General features: G+C 41.9%; 1 protein-coding gene across 4 annotated transcripts in view; it reads right to left on the bottom strand.

The window, feature by feature from the left end:
* Nucleotides 1-19,475, bottom strand: part of Tom1l1 (target of myb1 like 1 membrane trafficking protein) — a 42,930-nt gene extending 23,455 nt beyond the window's left edge. Inside the window, exons 1-7 of one of the 4 annotated variants that reach the window (XR_013436132.1) lie at nucleotides 19,290-19,475; nucleotides 16,519-16,603; nucleotides 14,937-15,015; nucleotides 8,507-8,656; nucleotides 7,755-7,880; nucleotides 6,918-7,013; nucleotides 5,781-5,897 (exon numbers count right to left, since the gene is read on the bottom strand). Coding sequence is in view for 3 of the 4 variants with exons in the window: in XM_078042269.1 (XP_077898395.1) it covers nucleotides 5,781-5,897; nucleotides 6,918-7,013; nucleotides 7,755-7,880; nucleotides 8,507-8,656; nucleotides 14,937-15,015; nucleotides 16,519-16,603; nucleotides 19,290-19,347 (711 nt within the window). In the remaining variant the exon portion in view is untranslated. The remainder of the gene's footprint in view (nucleotides 1-5,780; nucleotides 5,898-6,917; nucleotides 7,014-7,754; nucleotides 7,881-8,506; nucleotides 8,657-14,936; nucleotides 15,016-16,518; nucleotides 16,604-19,289) is intronic. The other 3 variants (XM_078042269.1, XM_078042270.1, XM_078042271.1) reach the window with 3 other exon arrangements.
* Nucleotides 19,476-21,888: the final 2,413 nt, after the last annotated feature.

The following is a 21,888-nucleotide window of genomic DNA, read 5'->3' as shown; positions in this document are numbered from 1 at the left end:
GCAGCCAACATCAATAGCCCCCAGTCATAAGAAGACCCTCCCTTTGCCCTTTCAAGAGCCAGATGGAATGGAAACATGAAAGGAACATCACATCTCTCAGCAGGTTTGCAAAGCAGAATGGGGAAAAGCCTCTTCAAAAGCCAGCCCACTCTGATCTTTGCAATTGATGTCTGTCTCAGAGGAGGGCTGCACCACCTGGAAACAGCAGAGACCGAGCACCATGGACAAAAAAGATGAGTCAGAGTTCCTCACAGTCGGAACCTGCAGAGCTGTGGACACAGGGAGCCATGGGGAATGAGTCAAGAATGACAGGTGCTAATACAAGAGTCACTGACAGAGCCCCTGGAATCACCTCCTTTTATTATAAAGGCAAAGTCAGACTTCCAAGTTAGAATGAATTTAACAAGGAATTCAAAAAGCTTTGGAGCAAAACAAAAAGGAGCTCATTAAGAGCTTCCTCTTCCGACATCCAGATGGCTCTTAATCCTCCACAAAGCTTTCAGGAATTAAGGAAGGAGATCCCTCTGAACTTTCAGAACAAACTACAGTTGACCTACGTTTACCAAGACAGGACCACACACTAAAAACAGAAAGAAAAATGTACAAACAGGAAATAGTGTGTTTGCATGAAAGAATCTCTATAAAGAGTATCTGTGTGGCGACATCCCTATAATCAGCCCATAACATATTTTTCCTCTCCCAGGGCTTCCAACCCCAACTGCAAGAGATTGAGAGGATGCCCCTATCTGCTAAAAAAGAAAAACTCTCCCACACTCCAAAATGAAACATTTATCAGCTTAAATCAATCGTTCACACAGTTGTTCCTCATACACACCTCAGCTGAATGATGAACTGTCAATAGAATCTTCAGATCATCATTGGAACTCTTTGACTCTTTTGCCCCATTAAATATTGTCAACATCTTATTTTTCCTAATACCTATGTCTTCAATAAATCCTTCTGTTCTATGTAACTTCCTTTGTCCTAAGTCACTCATTCTTCAATAAAGTGCATTGATCTATTCAACTGATGGTTAATAACCTCACTCAGTGTGCCAAGCGTGTAATATAAATATGCATAACTCCATGAAGCACTGTAATGGCTTTACAAGGATAGGCCTTGGTTACTGCCTTCAAGTGACTTTCTAACTAGTTCAGAGCTAATTTCATACCTACAGGAAAAGACAGTCCGTTAGGGCGGCTATGGTTGTGCATGCCTATCATCCCAGCAACTAGGAAGGCTGAGGCAGGAGGAGTGCAAGTTTGAGGCCAACCTTGGCAACTTAGTGCAACCCTGTCTCAAAAGTAGAAATAAAAAGGGTGAATGAATGAATTAAGGAACAAATAATTTTAAAAAGAAAATAGGTTAGCCTTCTACCCTAGAAAAGTCAGCCCTTGGTTCACAATGAGAAAGGAGCTGGCATCAAGGATAGAACACAGGCTTAGGAGAATACAGTTCCCATTCCCCTCCCTGCTTACTAGTGGGTGGGCAGGCCATCCCTCTTCTAAATATGCAGCTTCTTCTGTGAAGAAAGGGACATGGACTCCATGACATGAAAAGTCCTTTCCAAGGATAAAGACTTGGTCAGAGGAGGGTTATTTTTCTTTTCTTTCTTCCTTTTTTTTTGAAACTGGTTTATAGATCATCCTCTCATGATCATCTGAGCTCTCTTGATTCCACAAAAGACCAAAATATTTTCTTCGTTTGGTCTACTGGGAAGAGGCAAAAGGTAAGAAAGACTAAAGTGGGAGGTCCTGAGAAAGTTGGTTTCTGAAGATAAGAGGAAAGTGCCCAAGGCCAAATGCACAATGGGCAAGAAAACACATACAGGAAACAGGTGTTGCAATTCTTCATACCTGTGGCCAGGGCAGACACCCACAGCTCATCACCACATACCTGAGACTGACTGCGGCCTCACACTCCCCACCCAGCAAAGGAAATCCAGTCCCTTCCCAGTTAAGCACAGTGAGTGATAAGAAACGGCATCTACTGCACAAAATGGTTTTATGACCCAAAGGTCTAACAGAGTGCAGGAGCCCTGTGAATCAATAGCGTTTCAGGACTAATGGCTCAACATGGACTGGAGGAACAGAGAGGGAGTTCCAGGGAAATACATTAGATTTCAGATGGAAGGAAACAGGTAGGAAACAGGTTCCAAAGAAACAGAACAACCAGTAGAAGGTAACCTCAAACAGATAAAACTCTGGTTTTAACACTAACAAATGATAAGACTGTGGTCACTGGTTATGTGCTAGAAGAGCCAGACAATTCCTCCGAGTGGAGGCTTTCCTATGGCTGGCCACCTTTCTTTTGCCCTGCAGATCCACTGGCCACTTTCTGCCAAGGAAGCTGGCTTGTAGGGACCACACCACCAGGTCCGCTGCCCTCTGGTTTCTGACTGGATTCAGCTATCAGGACACAGGGGCGGGAAGCAGGAGGAGAATGAGGTCTGGATGGTTCCACTCCTTCTACCAACGACACTGCTATTGTCAAGGCTGCTCTCTCTGCATTATTCTTTCCTTTGGGTTCTTCCTCCCATCTGGCTGCCAACTCCTTCTAATGACCACTTGGGTTCATGCTGCAGCTTCTGGAAGCCCCAGCAGTTCTGAGGGCAACAGCCAGGGAACTAGCACATCATCCTAAGTTCCTCCCTCTACTGATCCCAGTATGCAGATAGATGAGCAAACCTTTGACAAAGTAAAATGTAAAGAATTCCTTTGCTTCTCCATAGTTTACCTTTGGTTACTCTCCTTTTTTAGATCTTTAAGTCAGATAGGTTCCTTGTCCTTTCCCTCCATAGCAGGTGAAGAAATCAACCACAGCAGAGTTACTTAGATTTTAAAACTTCAAATACAGGTCAAAAGAAATTTGGAATAGCCTACCCTACACCAGATCTTTATCTGTTATTGCCAAAAAGCATGGGAAGAAAAATAAAGTTCCCCATCCAGCAGTCTCTATAAACAAGTTGATAGGATGCCAGAACCCATTCAACTTGAATTGGGCTAGGAGCAGTATTTCAATGTTGATTTATAACCTAAATCTCTTTTACTATTCAAAGCAATACACAACCCTGAGCTCTGGCATTAAAACGGCAACCCACAAATTCTCATCATACTTGTAAGATTCAACCAAACATCTGCACCCAAGGACTCAGACAAAAAGGCATTTCAGTCATGGTGAATAAAAGATAAAACTGCATTCAGGTATTTAAATGGAAGGTTTCAGTGTGCATTTTTACCACAGGGCTCTTTGCTACAAATGGATGAAACCATGAGAAACAAGTCATAAATCAATTCATTTCAGAAGTCTGAATGGCCTGTGAAGACCATGTGAAACTAGAAATATTGCTGTGGCCGTTTTCAAAATCTATTATCTGCCACACACCCTTTTACTTGGATATTTAAATTTTAGTTTAACTCACTAGTTAACATCCTACGTTACAAAGCTTCTACACATAAAAGATTCCAATTGTAGATTTGTTTTGTTTATTTTAATTTTTTTTTTTTTTTGGTGGTACTGGGATCAAACCCAGGGCCTTGTGCATGTAAGGCAAGTGCCCTACCAACTGCGCTATATCTCCAGCCCCAATTGTGGATTTTTTAAAGGATTGCTAGATATGAATTCTAATGATTGATTTTCCTTTTATTCTTCTAAATTAATAGGATATGCTTAATATTCCCTTTGTTTACATCTAAGCTCTTCATTTTAGACATGCAGAAACAAAGCCCAATGATAGTAAATGACTAGACCAAGGGCAAGACCTCCATTGTGCAGTGAAATGATATTTTACAATGCTCCTAAGTAAAATATTCCAAAAATGATACACTTAAACCAATGATCACAACATTGATTTGTTTCTCAAGGTACACTGCTTTCATGTTCTGCAGAATATTAACAGGTATTTAGAAAATCAGGATTCTTTGGTCAAGTAAGCCTGCAAATGTTGGGTTAAAAACAAAGAGTCAATCTTTACTATAACAATGAACTTTGCAAACGTCCCAAGGTATATGAATGTATAGACACAGGAGTTTGGGAGGACCCTCCAAGTGCTCAAGCCTTGAAGAATCCCCAAGAATCTCCAAGGCTCGAAGAGTCCCCAAGAACTTGTACAGATCAGATCTTACTTTATGCTTCAGGTTATGTGTTTGCATCCTCTTCTGCCTACACACCGGAGAGACACGCAAATTCACATCCACCGACACTGGGATTGGGAGCCGCAAGGAGTTCCTTACAAGGAGACCCAGTGGTCTCTGGGTAGAGGTTTGCAGAGATACACAGAGTGAGAAGTCACCTCTGTTTTTTTGTTTTTATTTTTATTTTAATCACATTAGAACCAACTCTTTAAAAATGCTTCTTAATTAGGTGTGGTGGCGCATGCCTGTAACCCCAGTAAATCAGGAGGAAGTGGAATATCACTCACTCACTATCTAAGGAATTAAAGAGAACACCAACATGAGAAGAAAGGAGTGAGGATCTTCTGAGAAAAATAAAAATCTGACAAATTGTTAACTTGCCTAGAGAGACTTAGAAACAGACCTTTTTTTTTTTTTTTCTAATGACTTCTAAATATAATAAGCATTAAAAGGAAGTCTATATTTTATTCTTTTGTTTGGAGAGAAGGTCTCACTATCTCATTATGTTGCCCAGGCTGGTCTTGAACTCCTGGACTCAAGTAAGCCTCCCTACTCAGCCTCCTAAGTGCTGAAATTACAGACATGTGCTATAACACCTCGCTAAAATTAATAAGTATTAAAATTTAAAAATTGATAATTCAATGAACAAATGAATAGAGTGAAAAAGTCAAGTATATGAATGTACAGACACAGGAGGTTTGGGAGGACCCCCCAAGTGCTCCTGGTTTTCCTCCCATGTTCATCAAAGTCCCAATGCCTTTTCATTTGTTCCTCCACAGATGAGTACTGCCCCCATCTAAAGCTTTCCTAAAATCTTCACCATTCTCCTCATTCCCATTCATGAGGCTACCCCATTCTGACAAATTTTATATTACAGCATCTGTAATACTTGATTTGGTTGTTTATAAACTGATCTTGCTTACAGACAAAAGTTCTTAAGGATTACGGACAGCCTCTTTATACCTATATTCCTTATAGTTATTCAATACATTTGTTAAATGGATGTATATAGAGGCAATATTTTTTACACTTAAAACAATGAGAAGATACTCATGGTTTCACACGCCTATAATCGCAGCTACTCCAGAGGACGAGGCAGAATAATCACAAAACTTAGAGGCCAGCCTGTGCAACATAGGGAGACTCTCCCTCAAAATAAAATGACAAGGGCTGGGGGTGTAACTCAGCTATAGAGCACATGCCCAGCATGCAAGGCTCTGGGTTTGATTCCCAGTACTGCAAAATTGAAAAAAGTAAATAAATGAAAATAAAAAAGAAAACAAAACCCAATTGGGGGGACTGGGATTGTGGCTCAGCAGTAGAGTGCTTGCTTACCACATGTGAGGCACTGGGTTCGCTCCTTAGCACCATAAATAAATAAATAATGCAAAGGTATTTTAAAAAATGGGGTATTTGATTGCATATGACCAAGGTCATAAATTGCATCAGGGCAAGGAAGAATCATGTCTAAGTTACTACTGCATTTCGGCTAATGTCATACCTTGATCTTTTCTTCTCAAGTTTAGAAATCAAATGCAGTCAGATGCAAGGGGAAGGACTAGGCAACAGTAGAGTATCTACCATCTCCAAAGCTCAAAAGTTCAGAGAATGACCTCACAAGACACTCTGTCCCTGATCACACAGCACCTGCAGAAGCTCTAGGTCTTCATGGTTCTCAGATCCGGGAGTGTTCTCCATCAGTATGGCAGACATCACTCTCACGTTCATTTTCACCATATCCAATTCACTGTGCAGCTTTCCAATCTGTGGAGAGCAACACAATCCCCAGTAAGTGCACTGCATGAAGAAGAATGGCTGTGGCTAGCTTGCTTCCCACTCCCAGGACTTATGCTGGAGGAGATAATGCTGCAAAATTTCATGTCTTCAAACACATTTAAGTTTATACAAATACACACACATTTAATTACTTTATGAATTAAACTGTTAATAAATGGTCTTGAGATTTCTTGTAACAAACCCAAAATTACTCTTTAGGAAAATTAAAAATGAAGGGAGGAAAAAAAAAGATTATAACAATTAGAGGAGGAGGTACTAAGTACATAGTAGGAGAATTAAGAACCTGGGGAAAAAATGGCAAATGTTACCCTGAGTTTCTTGATAACCAATAAGAGCTGGGGAGAAAATGAGAATGTGTAGCACTCTGATGGCATCATAGAAAGAAGGATAAAAAAATAAACCCCCTTTTTTTTTCTTCCCCAATTAAAGAGGAAGAGGGATTAATCACACAGATTTTTATGTTTATTGGTAATATTAAGACAAATATTAATTGAATAATACTAATATAAATCTTCAGTGACAGTTCCTTTATAGCAGGACCTAAGTGTTACATAACTGTTCATGTGCCCCTTTGATGGACAGGGACAAAGAAGCAAATGCCACTTAGTTGGCATAATTAATAAAGACCACCATTTCCTGAGCTCTCTGAAATGATATTCAGACAGTCCTATCAATAGGAACAGGAATCAACTGATGGACATAAGTCTCAGTCCATAGTCAAAACTTCACAAAGCCCTGAAATCAACTAGATACGCACAATTAAAAGTGAGCTTTGGAATCAGATAGAAGCAACTGAATTAATTCTCCTCAGAAATCAACCACAGTAATTCACAGAAGTATCCCCAAGCCATAGTCTTCTGTGCTCTTAAACCACAGGGAATAATGCACATATACCTCATAATGTTGTTAAAACAAACAAACAAACTGTATATACAATGCTTAGAACTTAGAAAAAGCAACAACAAATATATTTTTTGCGCTTGTTACCTGTTCTGGGACCAAAGTAATAGTTGAGTTCCTGGGAGGAATTACTGAAGAAAGAGCTGGTGCAGTAGGAACAGATGCTGGTGGAGTCAATGAGGTCTGAGAATGAAGGGAAGAATGTTATGAGACTCACATAGCCACTTCAAGCCCAACTTTCTGAGCTGACTCAGGCACTCTCAACCAAAGTCCTGATTCAATCATCAAGCACACAACCTGCCCATCATTTTGAGAAAAGCCCTAAGCAAATGACATGCCCATAACAGAGCAGGTATTCAATAGCATGCGGCAGGTATTCAATAGCAATGTGGCTGCTATTTGGTTTACTAACTGAGTAACAATTCAATAAAGTGCTCTTGTTTTTACAAAGTGTCTGCCTGATAAACTGACATGTGAGATGATTACTGCCCTCTCTTTAGGTCATTAAAAACAAACGGTAAATAAATTCATAATAAATTTTTTTAAGCCACAGTTGGCAAGGCATGTCCTCTACCAATCACTACTCCCTGAGTCAATGCCTTACCTGCAACATTGAGTAGACAGCCCATAGCATGGGCTCTAGGCCAGTGCTGATCAACACCAATGTGCAAACACCTGGAAATCTTATAAAAATGAGGATTCTGACTTTTTTGGGCATGAAGCATTTCTAACTAGTCCCATATCAGACCCCAAATACACCAAGCAACCAGATCCTTAGCCATTGTTATTCTACAAGATGTGGCCACATCCTTCTAGTAAACTCATCTTTTGGCTCCACTTAGTTGAGCTAGGGTGTCGTTTACAATATAAAAAGATCCAGGTAACATTCTCTTACTCCACATGGGTCAAAGAAAAGCCTCCTACCTCTTGCCTTGCTGTTGGAGCCTCTGCATCTGAGAGAGGAAACTGAACACCCTTCTTAAGCAGGTCAAGGTACACTTCTTTCACTTCACTTACATCTACACCTCCTGGGAAACCCTGTGACCAACACTGAGTTCAAGAGACAGAAAGTTCTGGAGTTAAAATAGCAGCAAAAGCAGTTTTTAAACTTGTGATATAAGATGAGAAATTAACAACTGTGTCCTTTATTAGGAAACACAAAGCTATTTCTGAATGCCATGAACAAAGTATTCATTTTCAAGGCTAGGATATTATAAAATACTTTAAATCCTCAGAATCCTATGCTTCAACATCTTGATAGAAGACTGAAATAGATACGATCAATCATTTTTTTGCTGTGCTAAACATAAAATTAATAGATTCCAAAATAGTATCAGTAACTCTTTAGCCAGGTAACCTTGAAGTAGTTATTTATCTGCTCCAGAAGATAGTTTCTATATCTACAAAATGAACATACCCATCAATGTCTTTCCTGATGTGGATGAAATAGAAACTAAGAGGAAGGGAGGGAGATGAATACAAATTCTTCAGGAAAAGGTTATTATCCAACACCCAGAAATCATTATGCCAGAGAAACAAAGGAATGGGAATGTTCTCTGGCTCAATCCTAGGTTAAGAAGGATCATTGAAACAATCAGAAGATATCCCATTAAATCTCTAATCTTAGAAACATACCGTCCTTTATTTAGAATGTGACAAGTAGACAACAGACTCACCTTAATGAAATTCAAGATTCTATTCTGAATGTCCAATGGTAAGGTGTATTTAGGATCCAACAGCTTAACCAGACTATCTTTAATGAATTCTTTCTTCACAATCAGAGATTGGAAACTTGGACCACAGTTGTGCATGCACATGTCAATGAGCTAAATAAGAAAAATTAAACAGTGTATTTCTCTGGCAAAATCACCCCAGAAATACAAGGCAAAAACTGCTAAGTAATGATTTCTACCAGCATTCTAATTAATAAACATTATTTACTTTCTACTACAAGACACAGCACAATGGTAGGTTCTAGGGATATGAGGAAGAATAAGTATAATGTAGCTACCTGGGGGCTGGGCTTGATGGGGAGTGGGGACACCATTATCACAGCAAAATAAGGCAGTAGACTCTACCTGCTAAGTGGGAAGTGTGAGCAAACCACATGGGCTAAAGACAGTATGACATCTGTCCCAGTTTATCCAGGGAAGACCTGTTCCATCTCTGTTGTCCTGACTTTGTTAATGACGACACATCCTCTCACTCTCAAACATTCTGGTTTGGATAATAAATTGCACAGCAGTAAGCCTAGCTACAGACCTATTTAGGTCAGTGTGATTATTTAGGACCGGGTGGCCTTATAAGATTTTTGGAAAAGGCTGGTCCTGAACTAAGCATTGAAAAATGAATATAAAAAGTAAAAAAAAAAAAGAAAAAATACGAGTACAGAGTTACATTTTCGACAGACAAGTGTTGCTATAGTTTGGATCTGGAATGTCTCTCACAAGTCCATGTGTTTAAGGCTTGGTCCCTAACTTGGTTCTGTTAGGAGGTGGTGGACATTTCAATAGGTGGAAGGAACAACAGGAAGTTTTAGATCATTGCAGGTGTGTCCTCAAAGGTGATCGTAGGTCCACGGTGTGTGTGTGTGTGTGTGTGTGTGTGTGTGTGTGTGTGTGTGTTGTGTCTGTCTGTCTGTCTCTCTCTCTCTCTTTCTCTCTCTCTTCCCTGCCATGAGGTGAGAGGTTTTGCACTGCCATGCATTCAAGCCAACCTTATTCCAAGACTAAAAGTGACAGTGCCAACCAATCATGGACTGAAACCTCTGAAACCGTGAGCCAAAATAAACCTTTCTAAGTTGATTACATCAGGTATTTGCAACAGTCACGGGAAGGTAACTAACACATATGGCTTGAAAAAAAAAAAAACTAGAAAGGTGGCAATGTATGAGTTTTGAGGGGGAACAGAAGTCCTCTGGTTTGTCTCTGGTAGTGGCTTCTTGAGTGGCAAACTAGGGACACACTGCAGAGGTTGAATGAATAAAGTCTGTCAGGATGTCACCCAGACTGCACAGAAATTTATGTGGCAGTGTAAAGCGTCTGGACATTATCCTGAAGGCAGGGATTCCTGTTTAGTCTGTCACCATCACACCTCGCTCTGGAGCTCCGGAAAAAGGATAATGTATGCAAAGCAGCACTCTGGAAATGCTGTCAGGCAGCACTTACAAAGGAAACCAGAGGGTGAAAATTCTTGGAAAGAAAGAAAGATCCAGTAGGCCCCCACCATGTATGGAGACCTGAAATGAACGAGGCAGGTGCAAGGGAGGAAAGTCAGGGAAGAACTATGAAGGAAGACTTCGGCCTGACTGTGGATAAAAGAAGACTGAAAGTTAAGTTGCCTTCATTCTGCAAGAGACTGAGGACACCCTTGATGGAAATCTGGAAGTGGGTAGGGTAGTGTGAAGGGGGTTCCTAGGAACAAAAATGATGGGTTGAAATTTATATATTTTAGTTTGAAAGAAAACTGGGACATTCGAGTATCTGTTGAGCAGATACAGGTCAGGAGAGTGAGCCATCAAGGTCACTTCTGATAAGCAGAGGAAGAATGGCGGGGACACTGGTGTTACCTATTACACAGGCCAAAGAAACTCACAGATGGAAACCAAAGAGCAACAGAAATGAAGCACACAACATAAGGAGAACACAACATCAGTAAGGTCAAAAGAGAAGCTTCCAGGAGGATGATGCGTTAAATAGTAAAAAAATAGGGATGAAGAAAAACCCATGTGGGGTAACTGGTTGCCCTGAAAGAAGAATTTTCAAAAAGCAACATGAGCAGAAATCAGAGAATGAGCTAGTATGAAAGAACTGCATGCAGAAGGTAGACTTCAACAAGTGATCTAAAAACAAAATTAAATCACTCCACCACCTTGAGTGAGTGAGGTCACAGAAACCATAACCAACCAGGATAGGGATTATCATTTCTGCAGAGAAGTAGCCCTGAAACTTGACTTGCTACCATGCTCTATATTTCGAGTGTTATTTTTTTGCCATATGAAAGCTATAGTTTTAAGGCAATGTGACCAAGAAGGCAATCAGGAAATGGAGGGGCTGAGCACATGGAGCTAGGTGACACCCAAGGAACACCTTTAAAGCAAAGGAAACAAATCCATAGCACAGTAAGTTGAATCTTTACTAATACAAGTTGATTAGACAAAGTTGAAAAGGGGAGTGACAAATGACGGTGAACTTGATAAAAGTTTTTAATGGGTGAGATGCTGAGAGGGTGAGTGTCATTGGTTTAATGAGTTTACAGAAATACTTCACCGGAATCTTGGCGTAGGTACCTCGTACGCCTCTGAGTTTCGCTTTTGCTTATAATGAAGTGAATGGTGAATTTCTTTCTAAATATTCTGCAAATCAACTTTTGTCTTTTGGAGCACCGGTATTTTACTATAACGGGGCACATGCACAGGATCAAAGAGCCAAAGTGAAATTCTGAGAATGTTAACATCTGGAGATCAGCAATCATGCCCTTTGTGTTTTCCCATTGGAATCTAGGATGTCAGGACTAATTACTTCTCTATCACCTCTTCCATTATGTCTCCAGTACTCACACAGCAGCCCAATTAGATTGGTCATAAAACCTATTGTGGCAAATTGGAGAAATTACATATGTCCCTTTTACATATTTTGCAATCTAACTTTGGCGTATATGAGATTAGATAACCCACCTTGGAAAACTGGAGAAGCAAGAGTCCATAATCTCAGGTGTGATAGAGAACCGAGGAGCCAAGGGACCAAGAGAGATCTAAGTGAATGACTTTAAGCTTCACTGGTCTACTTTTGTGCTCAGCTGGGTAAGTCATCTATCTGAAACCTGGGTATCCTCACACAAAATGGACACAAGTACCTCCATGTAGAGGCTTGTTGTTAAAGACTACATAAAATATAATGTATGCTAAGAGCCTGACATGAAACAGGACCTGACATGAAACAGTAGACAGTAGCCATTTTGATCATTTGCTTCCATGGAGAAATTTCTTCTAGAAGAGAAGGAACCAATCTGTGATAGAAATATTCTCTTCAGAGAGGACTGGAAGAAAAAGAGCTATGTGGCTTTATGTTTTTCATAGTAAATTCTAATCAAGGCACAGGGACAACAATCAGGTTTCAGAGCCATCAGAGCTGAAAAATACACCTGGACCATTCTTGGTGACCATACCAAGGTATGGTTACGTTACCCTACTATGACACCCACAGGAGACAGTGCAGCCTCCACAGCCCCTCTAACTGCTGCTGAAGGGAGAGCCACATTTCACAAGACTTCCGAAACTACTAGAGCTCACTACTTAATGGGTATTCCACAAAGGTCTATTAATTCATTGATTCTCAGGAACCTGTTCAACCACTTTCCTGTGTTTAACAATGATACCTTGCTGAGATCTATCACAATTGACTCATTCAAGAATAGGTTAGCTTCTGGCTGAGAGCAATAAAATCAAACAGTAGTATTTTTTTTTTTTAAACAAAACAAAACTGGATTCCATCCTCAGTACCCAAAAAACAAACAAACAAAAAAAAAACAACAAAAACAAAACTACTGACTTCTTGGGCTGGGGATGTAGCTCAAAGGTATGGCCCTTGCATGCACAAAGCCCTGGGTTTAATCCTCAGCACAACAGAAACAAAGCAAAACAAATGACTGGCTCCTTAATAAAACTTATCAACTTATGGTAAGAAATCACAGTACAGTCAGATCCCATCAAGGACCTAATCAAGGCTAACAAGTCCATGGAGAACCCAAAATGGCAGATAAAATGAAGAACATGTATAATTGACTTTGACGGGCTGTCATAACTTCACAGTGATAAAATGGAATTGCCACATGGGGGATTACTTTTTTTAAAGAGTTTATTGGTAAACTTATAATTCCCTTTGACAGACACTGGGTGATTCTTTCTGTGACTAATTTCCCTCATAATTCAGTGTGGCTCAACTGAATTCTGGAGCCAGTCCATAGGCACTGGTCTGAGGTGAGGTGCCTGGGCATTTATGTACACAGCCTGGGGAAATCTGCACAAAGATATTAAAGGGAATTCAAGAGAAAAGATGCATTTTTCTCTGACCTTCATGAACTCTGACTCTAACAACAAAGTTGTATTCTAATCCCTCCACCGTGACTCATCCTTATTTCAGTACAGGTTTTAGATTGCTTTGTTCTCACACTGGCACAGCAAGCTTGGGGCGGAGGTGGCGCAGTTACGAGGTGGACAAGTTCATGGAAAACAAGCAGCTAGCTCAGAGCAAGGCTTGAGAAGTCCAAGCTTGAGTTAAGAGCAGAAACACTGTCACCCCTCCAAAAAGGAACCACAACAATCTGACACAACCCAGCTTCCTCAGGGAAGGCACTGGTTCATCCCCAGAGGGAAGAACCCATAATGGAGGAAGGCATGGAGATGGAGACACGCAACCACAGAAATGTCAAGCAAGCCAGACACGGTACAGAAAGAGGCAGACCCTTACAAAGGGGAAACAATGGTGAGTTGAAACAGAGAAGGTGGCGTTCCCCAAATTCGCCATCCCCTTTCTTCCTCACTCAATTCTCTTAATCTTCTGCAGCCTTGAGATATCCTGGATCCACTTCATTTTAGGGCACATTTACATTGGTTTCTGCCACAGCTCTACTATCCCTTCCATTAGCTGTTGAGGCTTCCTGGATACCAGGAGAAGTGGCAGGGGAATGTGCAGATGATCATCTATTCAGTCAATACTGATGAGCCTGGCCCAACACACACATATGAAGGAGCTGAGTCACAAATGAAACACAGTAGTCTGCTCTTTAAGAGACCTGATTCATTCCAAGGGGCAAAGTAGTTTGGGGGTAAGGGTGTGGGATTTGGAATCTGAGGACTAGGTTCAGGCTATGTAATAGCCATTTAATCTTGGGTGGGGGGGAAATCACTTAACCTCGCTTAGTCTTAGATTCGTCACCTTTGAAATGGAATTAATAACATAACCATCTCTACTGACGTCAAGAATATCAGTCAGGTGCCAGGCATTTCTAACACTGGGACATTGTTTCGGTATTTCCACAGAAATGCCTTACTCATGTCTCCCCTCCATTCTGTGAAATTCCTAAGGTCACTGCCATGAGGTAAAGACAGAAAAGAGGTCAAAAAAGGGAAATGCTTCTAAGCTACATTCAGATTCCACTGTGAAGGGTTTCTTTAGTGACTGCATCTTGAAGACTGTTCATTTCTTTTCACTGAATTAGTCTCCAAGCACACAAGATGTGACCCTTCTTCTTCCTTGTGAATCTAAAACCAGGGAGCCGCCCTCTCCTCTGCCCCATCACCCTCCTGATCAACTCTCCCACAGAGTAGCATGAAGCTGGCCAACCAGAGCCTTATAACCATGCATGGTCTGGGGCCTGGCAGAGGTAAATAAGGCATGCAGAAGAAATTGGAGAGCCATGTCACAGCTCACTCTCAGGCAGCAGGCAGAGCTTGCAACACATATCAAAGCAAAAAGGGCAACTCACCAACGTGACTGAAGAGGTCATGTGGCCAAGAATGGGGGGGGGGAATGGGAACAAGTCACGTAAGAGACCACAGACAACACAGTACACAGAACTGCTTAAATCAACAAAGAACATTTTCCCAAGGATACCATGCAGCAGAACTTGGTCCAAACTAAATGAGCTGCCAGCATGCAGGATTCCACACAAGTGTTTAAGGGAGATATAAAACTAAGGGTGGGGGGGGCATTTTTTCAAGACTTTAATTCCTCCCACCTTCAGTTATGGTTAATTAAGACATGCCCAAACTTCTTCACTGGTTCAGCATCTGTAAATTTTTAATCACAAGTTCCTATCTCCTGACCAGGAAAAACTGATTCTCCAGGAGTACTCTTTCCACAAAATCAAATGCTATTATAATCAGTTAAATTCTATTCTGCAATTCTCTATAAATAAACTTAACTCATACAGTATATAAAATTTTGCTAACCTATTGTTACTTCAGAATATTTGTGTGTGTGTGTGTGTGTGTGTGTGTGTGTGTGTGTACACACAGATAGGTAGATTTTTTTAAAACCCAGGATTAAAAATGTAATTATAACTTGGGAAATCCTAGAATCTTACTTAGAACATTCAAGTACTTACTGACAAGGTAAGTTGGATTTCTTTATGATTGTAATTTTTGGAAATTCTTTTCTTCAAAGCTTTCACTGCATCTTTTGGCCTATAGCAATAAACACAGAAATCACCAATTTAGGCATGCAAATTGTTTTCTGAAAACCAATATGCATTGTGCAAACAGAAATGTCTAAGGAGCAGAAGACCAAGGCCTTGGTTTTGGTTTGCCATCTCAGGAGATCATGTACCTTCTCTTACCTAAATTTCCCCTCATGGATACAATCAGACAATTCCACCTACCTTATGGTGGCAATCAAAATATTTACCTAAGAGTATTACCCAGAAAGCACTACTCATGAAATATGCTTATACCCATTTCCTCTACCAATACACAGAACCAGTTTACAGGAAATCTAACTTCCAAGACAATCAATGACAGTTACCACTTTAATGTCAACTGGCATTTCCTGAGCACCCCCTAGGCAAAGGGATAGTGGAAGAATTACAGCAAAGGAGGTCAGCTTCTGAGATGCCTCAATATCATGTTACAAAGGAAGAACTATAAATAGAGGGCTAGAATTTACTAGATTCTCCTTATGTATTAGCAGTGAAGAAATTGGTCGTATCAATGAAAAGCTTCACAGAAGATCTAAACATGGTAAACAAGATTATAGAGAAAAAAAATCATGAACAGTGTGATGGTGACATAGTACTTTCCATCAATATATAATCAATAATTAAGTTGTCATGTTTTCTTCTCAACATGAGCTAGATTACATCTTTTCCTGTCAAATGTCACTTGAATACCTGTAAGAAAATTAATGGAATTGTGTCTTTTATAATAACCTTAGCTGACTAAATTCAAACTAGTAGGCCCTTCTTTTTTTTTTAATATTTTTTTCAATTGTCGATGTTGCTAGGCAAGTGCTCTGCCACTGAGCCACAACTCTAGCCCATGTAGGCCCTTCTTAATAACTTCTCTTATAACTTCAATTCTCTAAAGTTTAAAAATTATATAAAAAAGTAGCATCCATTATTTAAAATATACACAGCACAAACATGGCTATATTGGCATTAAGGAGAAAACAAAACAAAACAATCTGTCCTATGACAAGGAAGAAAAAGACTGCTAGATCATTTCCTGGTTATAAAGATGAATGTCCAGAGATTGTTCACCACCAGGAGTTAACCAGTTTCTGAACAATATTTTTTAGTTACACAAAATACTGGCAATCAGAGCAGAAAAAATTCCTAAGGAAGGAAACAATCTCTCCCCCCCCCCTCTCTCTCTCTCTCTCTCTCTCTCTCTATTTTTTTTAATGTTTTACAAACAAGGCATCTGAGTTTCTCAGAGACAAAATTTGAAACTGTTAAGGAAAACTGAAAGAGGAGAGGGAAAAAAAATTACAATGGATTCTCAGATATTCCACATGTCCCAGCAAGAGCTGCCCCAATAAGTCAAAACCTGACATCTTTAAAAGGTAGAGGGTCCCTAAGGGATGATAAAAATCCTCTTTCAATAAGAAAACCAGAGTTGGCAAGAAAAAACATGTTATAGATCTGATGCTTCTTATCAAAGGCAAAGACTTGGACACCACACTGAACTCACCCATCCTGGGTAGTGTTAATTATGTCACAGATGTGCATGAACTGGCCCCAGTCTTCAGTCTGAACTCCAGCAAATGTAGCCTTTTCTGCAAAGAAAAAGCTGCTTGTGTTGAGTCTGAGTTACAACAGAGTAAAAAATGTCTCCCTTAAATAATCTGCCCCAGGGTGTAACAGCAAGTACCATTAAGTTTATATAGGGCAAAGTGACTCCTTTTTTTTCCCCTGAACAATCCTCAGTAATTCAGGAATCACTCAGAACTCAAGTTCAGAGTGCTGCTGTTGCAACAGTAATGAGTGACCTATTAATGAAGACTGCAAGCATAACACCTGGCTACCGGGCTAAAGCAGGCCAGCTAGATCTCCATCTGCCCAACTTTCAGAGAACAGCACTAGAGCTTATTCAGCAGCCGCCTACTAGGGGAACTACACAGAGCTAAGTATTTTATTTTGCAATCCCATTTAACCCACTGTTGGACATGATCAAACAAATTGTGAGAGGTTAAGGAAATTACCCAAGGTTACACAGCAAGTAGGAGGAAGAACTTATATTGAAATCCAAAATTGCTTGATTTCAGTGTTTGTTTGTTTTTTAAAATCATTTGTTAGGTGGGGGTGAGAAAAAGGGAGAGAGAACAGAATGACTGAGCAAGACCACTTTTAGTCTACACTATCAAAGCTACCACAGGCAGACTTCCGTGCAGACTGTACCTGGAACCCCATCATTAAATAATCAGATATTTTCCCTTTTCCAGGCATTCTCTTCAAGAATACCAAATGTTAAAGCAGGTGTCATTGTGCATGACTGTATCCCAACTATTGGGGAGGCCATGGCAGAAGGATGGCAAGTTCAAGGCCAGCCTGGGCAACTTAGCAAGAACCTGTCTCAAAATAAAGAATAAGGGTCCAGGGTTGTGGCTTAGTGGTAGAACACTTGCCTAGCATGCATGAGGCACTGGGTTGGATCCCTAGCACCACATAAAATAAACAAATAAAATATCCATCTACATCTAAAAATATATATATGTATATTTTTAAAAAGAAAGAAAGAATAAGAAGAGCTAAAGATGCAGCTCAGTGGTAGAGCGCTTGCCTACCATGTGCCAGGCCTTGGGTTTGATCCCCAGTACCTCACCCAAAATGCTATCTAGGAAGGGAAATACCCTATATGAATGAATTTAATATCTTCATTGGAGAAAGGTGTGGTCCATAAGCATGAAAATAACATAGTTTTTGAGGAAAATGAAGACAAAACAACGAGAAAAGACTAAGGGGAAGAAGAATAAGGACTTGGTTGGGAGAAACCCCAAGTTTAGCCTGCTTCCCACCCAGGAAAAGAGCTATTAGAATTTGGCACTCAGTGGACAAAGGTGAGCAACAATGCACTGTCAGGCATATATGGTTGTCCCATCTATCAGATGTCTCCTTCCATTCCTTGCTCTTCTCCCAACCTTATCTTCCTAGAAACTCCTATTCACCCTTCAAAGATCCCGGCAGGGTTCATCTCTCCCTTTTCATAGGTTTTATGTGTTTTATATTTTTCTTCTAAAAGTATCATACAGAAGTTACTACAAACTTGTCTGCCCTATAAGAAAGTGAGTTCCCATCAGATGAGTGTGGTGGTGCATGACTGTAATCCAGTGATTTGAGAGGCTGAGGCAGGAGGATTGCAAATCCCAGACCAGCCTGAGCAACTTAGCAAAATCCTCTCTCAAAAAATCAAAAGGGCTGGGGATGTGGGTCAGTGGTAGAGTCCCCCTGAGTTCAATCCACATTACTGGAAAAAAATTAAAAATAAAAGAAAGTGAATTCCCTGAAGCTTGAGACCATGTCTTATTTAGCCTGGCTGGGGTGCCTGGTCCCATAAAGATGTGGAAACTCAGGTTCAGGGTAAGTGGTCTGTTCTGTGTCGCACAGCAATTAGGTGGGCTGTAACTCAAATCATGCAAGTCTGAGCTTTCTTGCTCCAAGTACCAGGTTCTCACGATTTCATCATCCCACTAAGTTCCCAACAGACAGTTTGCCTGCCTTTAATATGCCAGGGTGCCACACCCCGTTCCCAAGGGGAGGAATCAAGAAAAAGAGGGAGAAGTGAGGAGGTGATGGTAAGAGTCCAATCACTGACTTATGCTTACACCTACATAATTCAGAGGATAGCCACTGGAGATAGAAAAGAGGTAGTAGGACGGTGCCTAGGAGGCCCACCCTTGTCTCCAGTTTTGTCTCCAGCTGACACCTCTCCTCTTTCCTCCCTTTACTCCAATGCCAAGCATTTTCATTCTCTTTGTTTACCTCAAAAGACAGCTCAGGTTTGCTGAGCCTCTCACAGTGAGATCACATCTTTCCCTCATCTGCAAAATGGGCATAACAGTATGGAACAACACTACACGCCTAACAGCTCGCGGGTGAACGCACCTGTTGAATAACCTTCCTCTAGTCAAACAAGTTTCCAGCCTCTCCTGGTAGAGGCCCCAACACACCATGCCAAAGCCTTGGGGTTCACCTGTTCGGTTCCACTACCCAGAAGTCAGCAAAAGAGAGAGAATTTGGGGAAAAGGAGTTCCAAGGTGAGTTGGCCCAGAAAGTAACGCGGGAAGGGGGCTGGTGGAATGTGGGTGCCCTGGGAAAGCTGGGGGGATGGGGGCGGAAGGATCTCCTCCAACTGGGATCAACTCCCTCCTCCGCAGGCCGAGAACCGAGTCGAGCGGGGACGGACCCCGCGATCCCCACAGCCCGCCTGCCCGCCCGCCGGCGTGTCTCCCCGCGCCGCCTTACCTATGAGTTGGCCCACGGAGGTGGCGTAGGGATCCCGGTGGCTCTTCCCAAACGCCATAGTGGCCCCAGAGAGCCGGGCCCAGGAAATCCGCCTCCGCCCGCCGCCCTCCGACTCCCGACTCCTCCCGCTCGGTGCCCGTGGCTCCTCCTCTTGGCGGGCGCGGGCGGAGGCGGCGCGTCCTGCGGCCGCTGCGGGGCACCCGGCTCGGGGCGGGGGCGCGGGGCGGAGTCTCGGGCGCACCTCGCACCTGCAGCGCGCGCCCTGCGAGGCGCTCCCCGCATCAGGTGTGGCCGCGGGCACCGCCCAGCGCTGGGAGCCCCGCGGGAAGGACGCGGCGCCCGCCCCGCACCCAGGCGCGCTACTCCGATGCAGGCAGAAGCCCCGAGTGGGAGGTGGAGACCCCGGCTCTGCTCCCGCCGCTTCCTGGGCGGATTGCCACCCTTGTCTGCGCCCCTTTCCCCTCCCTTTGTAGGCCAGGAAATACAGGGTTAATAACACGAGCCTCGGGATTATTGTCAGAATTAAGGAAAAGACATAAACCGCTTAAGTCGTCCGTAAAATCTTTAACCATTGAAAAAAAAAATTGAATAACTAGAAATATACATCCCACTGCCGCCCTGCCATAGAGATAGGGGAGCCGAGGCGTGGCTGTCCTTTAAAACGGCGGGTGATGAGAGAAGACCTGTTGGCACACCAGTGCGGGTTCTCCCAAGTGGCGCCCTTTGTATTTCTCCTGTTTCCAAGGGGAACCGCCGGGCGCCACCATAAGAGATCTTGGTTTCTAATCCCTTCTCCTAGGAACTGTTTTCCAGAGCATAGAGGGACTTTCCTTCTGCTCTGGCAGGGATTTGGCTTCAGGGCTACTTTGGAATGTAAATCTGAATTTGAGAAGCCCAATCCCTTTCTGGCTGTTTTTCCGCAGAACCCGAATTTCTCTCTTTGATTTTGCATTTAGTTAACCTTGGATTAGCGATGTTTACACTCTCCAGTGAGCTATGGGGGGAGCTTGTAGAGTGGGTCCTCTGCAGGACATGTCAGTTAGGCATAAAATGGGCTACTGGTGCCTGTGGATCTTGCTCCCTGAGGTCAACTGGGAACTCATTTTCACAAATGAGTTTGAATCATGGTTGTCTGACTCTGGAGCCTATATTACTACCATTAGTTGAATTTGTTTATTGAGTGTTATGGTTTTGGAGGTGAGGTGTCCCCCAGAAGCTCACTGGTGAAACAGTGCAACAAGGTTCAGAGGAGAAATGATTGGGTTGTGAAAGTCTTAACCCATCAGTGATTAATCCCCTGATAGATATGAACCAAGTAGTAACTGAAGTGGTAGCCTGTGGCTGCTGGATATGGTGACTAGGGAGACCTGTGGGACTTGGTCTGACATTTTAATATAGAGCTCAAAACCAATTGCAAGGCGCTGCCAAGAGGCTAACATTTTTCATAGATCTCTAATTCTATTGTTTCCATTTTTCTTGACATAAGTGAGTAAATACCTGAGACTCCAAAATCTAGAATGAAGCATTCTTTCTTGTGCTGGTATTTCTCATAATGAGCTCTGACCTACCTATAACTAATATTCTCCACCTGCTCATATGGGGTAACTAACTAGCTATTTCACATGGTGCCATTTATCAACTTTAGTCATCCCTGCAAGTCTCTGCTGACACTGTTGAAGACCTCTTTTGTGACATCACCAGCCTACTCTCTATTTCATGTTATAGCCTCTAGCAAAATATTTTGCCTTCTCTGCAGCCTACAATCAAATCTTAAAAGAGAAAGTCAATTTTAGGTTAGCAATGTGTTGGTGTCATTGCCTTTCCATGAAGGAATGAGAATTGGGAAGGAATCAAACATCCGCATAGACATTGTACCTAACACTGCTACTTCTGTGTGGAAGGTTTGGTGTGTGTGTGTGTGTGTGTGTGTGTGTGTGTGTGTGTGTGTGTGTTTCCTCTTTGTTTGATTTCCTTAAATGGCAGGATCAAAGCACCCAGGATAGAAGACAACAGCAGCAAGGAGGGAATTCTGGACATGATGGCGAAGTGAACAGAACCTAGGTAGATGAGTACTGTCTGTGTTCTACCTCAGCTATTTCTGGGCAGAGCTTTTCTCTCTCCCTGTGCCCTCCAGGGTGTTGTGGTACCTGAAGTTACCTCTTTCTGTTCTCTGCCACTCTGTCGGTGATCCCCCTCTTCCTGAGGGGTGGAAATCAACCCAGTGGATTCTTAATATGGTCTGGGTTGAAAAATCAACCCAGTCAATGTTAATGTGGTCTGGGAACCAATAATAGATTTCACAGATGAGTTGAGTTCAGAGAAGGAGCAGAATCCTAGAGAAAAACACTAGTAAAATGCCTGGATTCCCAGAGCAGAATCTGACCACAATTTCAGTTCCAAGAATACTTACTAAGCATTTATTTGTGTGTAAGTCACAATACTAGGTGGAAACAAACAACACTTAAAATGTGCTTAGTGCCTGAAACTGAGAATCTGTTTTAAATTAGTCTTTACAGTTGTGGTAGTTGGGTAGTATTAACCTTATGTTTACAAAATGCACAATCTGAAATTCAGGAAGATAAAGCCAATAATTAGCTTG

Source organism: Ictidomys tridecemlineatus, chromosome 3, assembly GCF_052094955.1.
Source record: "Ictidomys tridecemlineatus isolate mIctTri1 chromosome 3, mIctTri1.hap1, whole genome shotgun sequence".
NCBI lineage: Eukaryota > Metazoa > Chordata > Mammalia > Rodentia > Sciuridae > Ictidomys > Ictidomys tridecemlineatus.
Note: the sequence above shows the minus strand (reverse complement) of the source record. Positions and strands in the feature narration are given on the sequence as shown.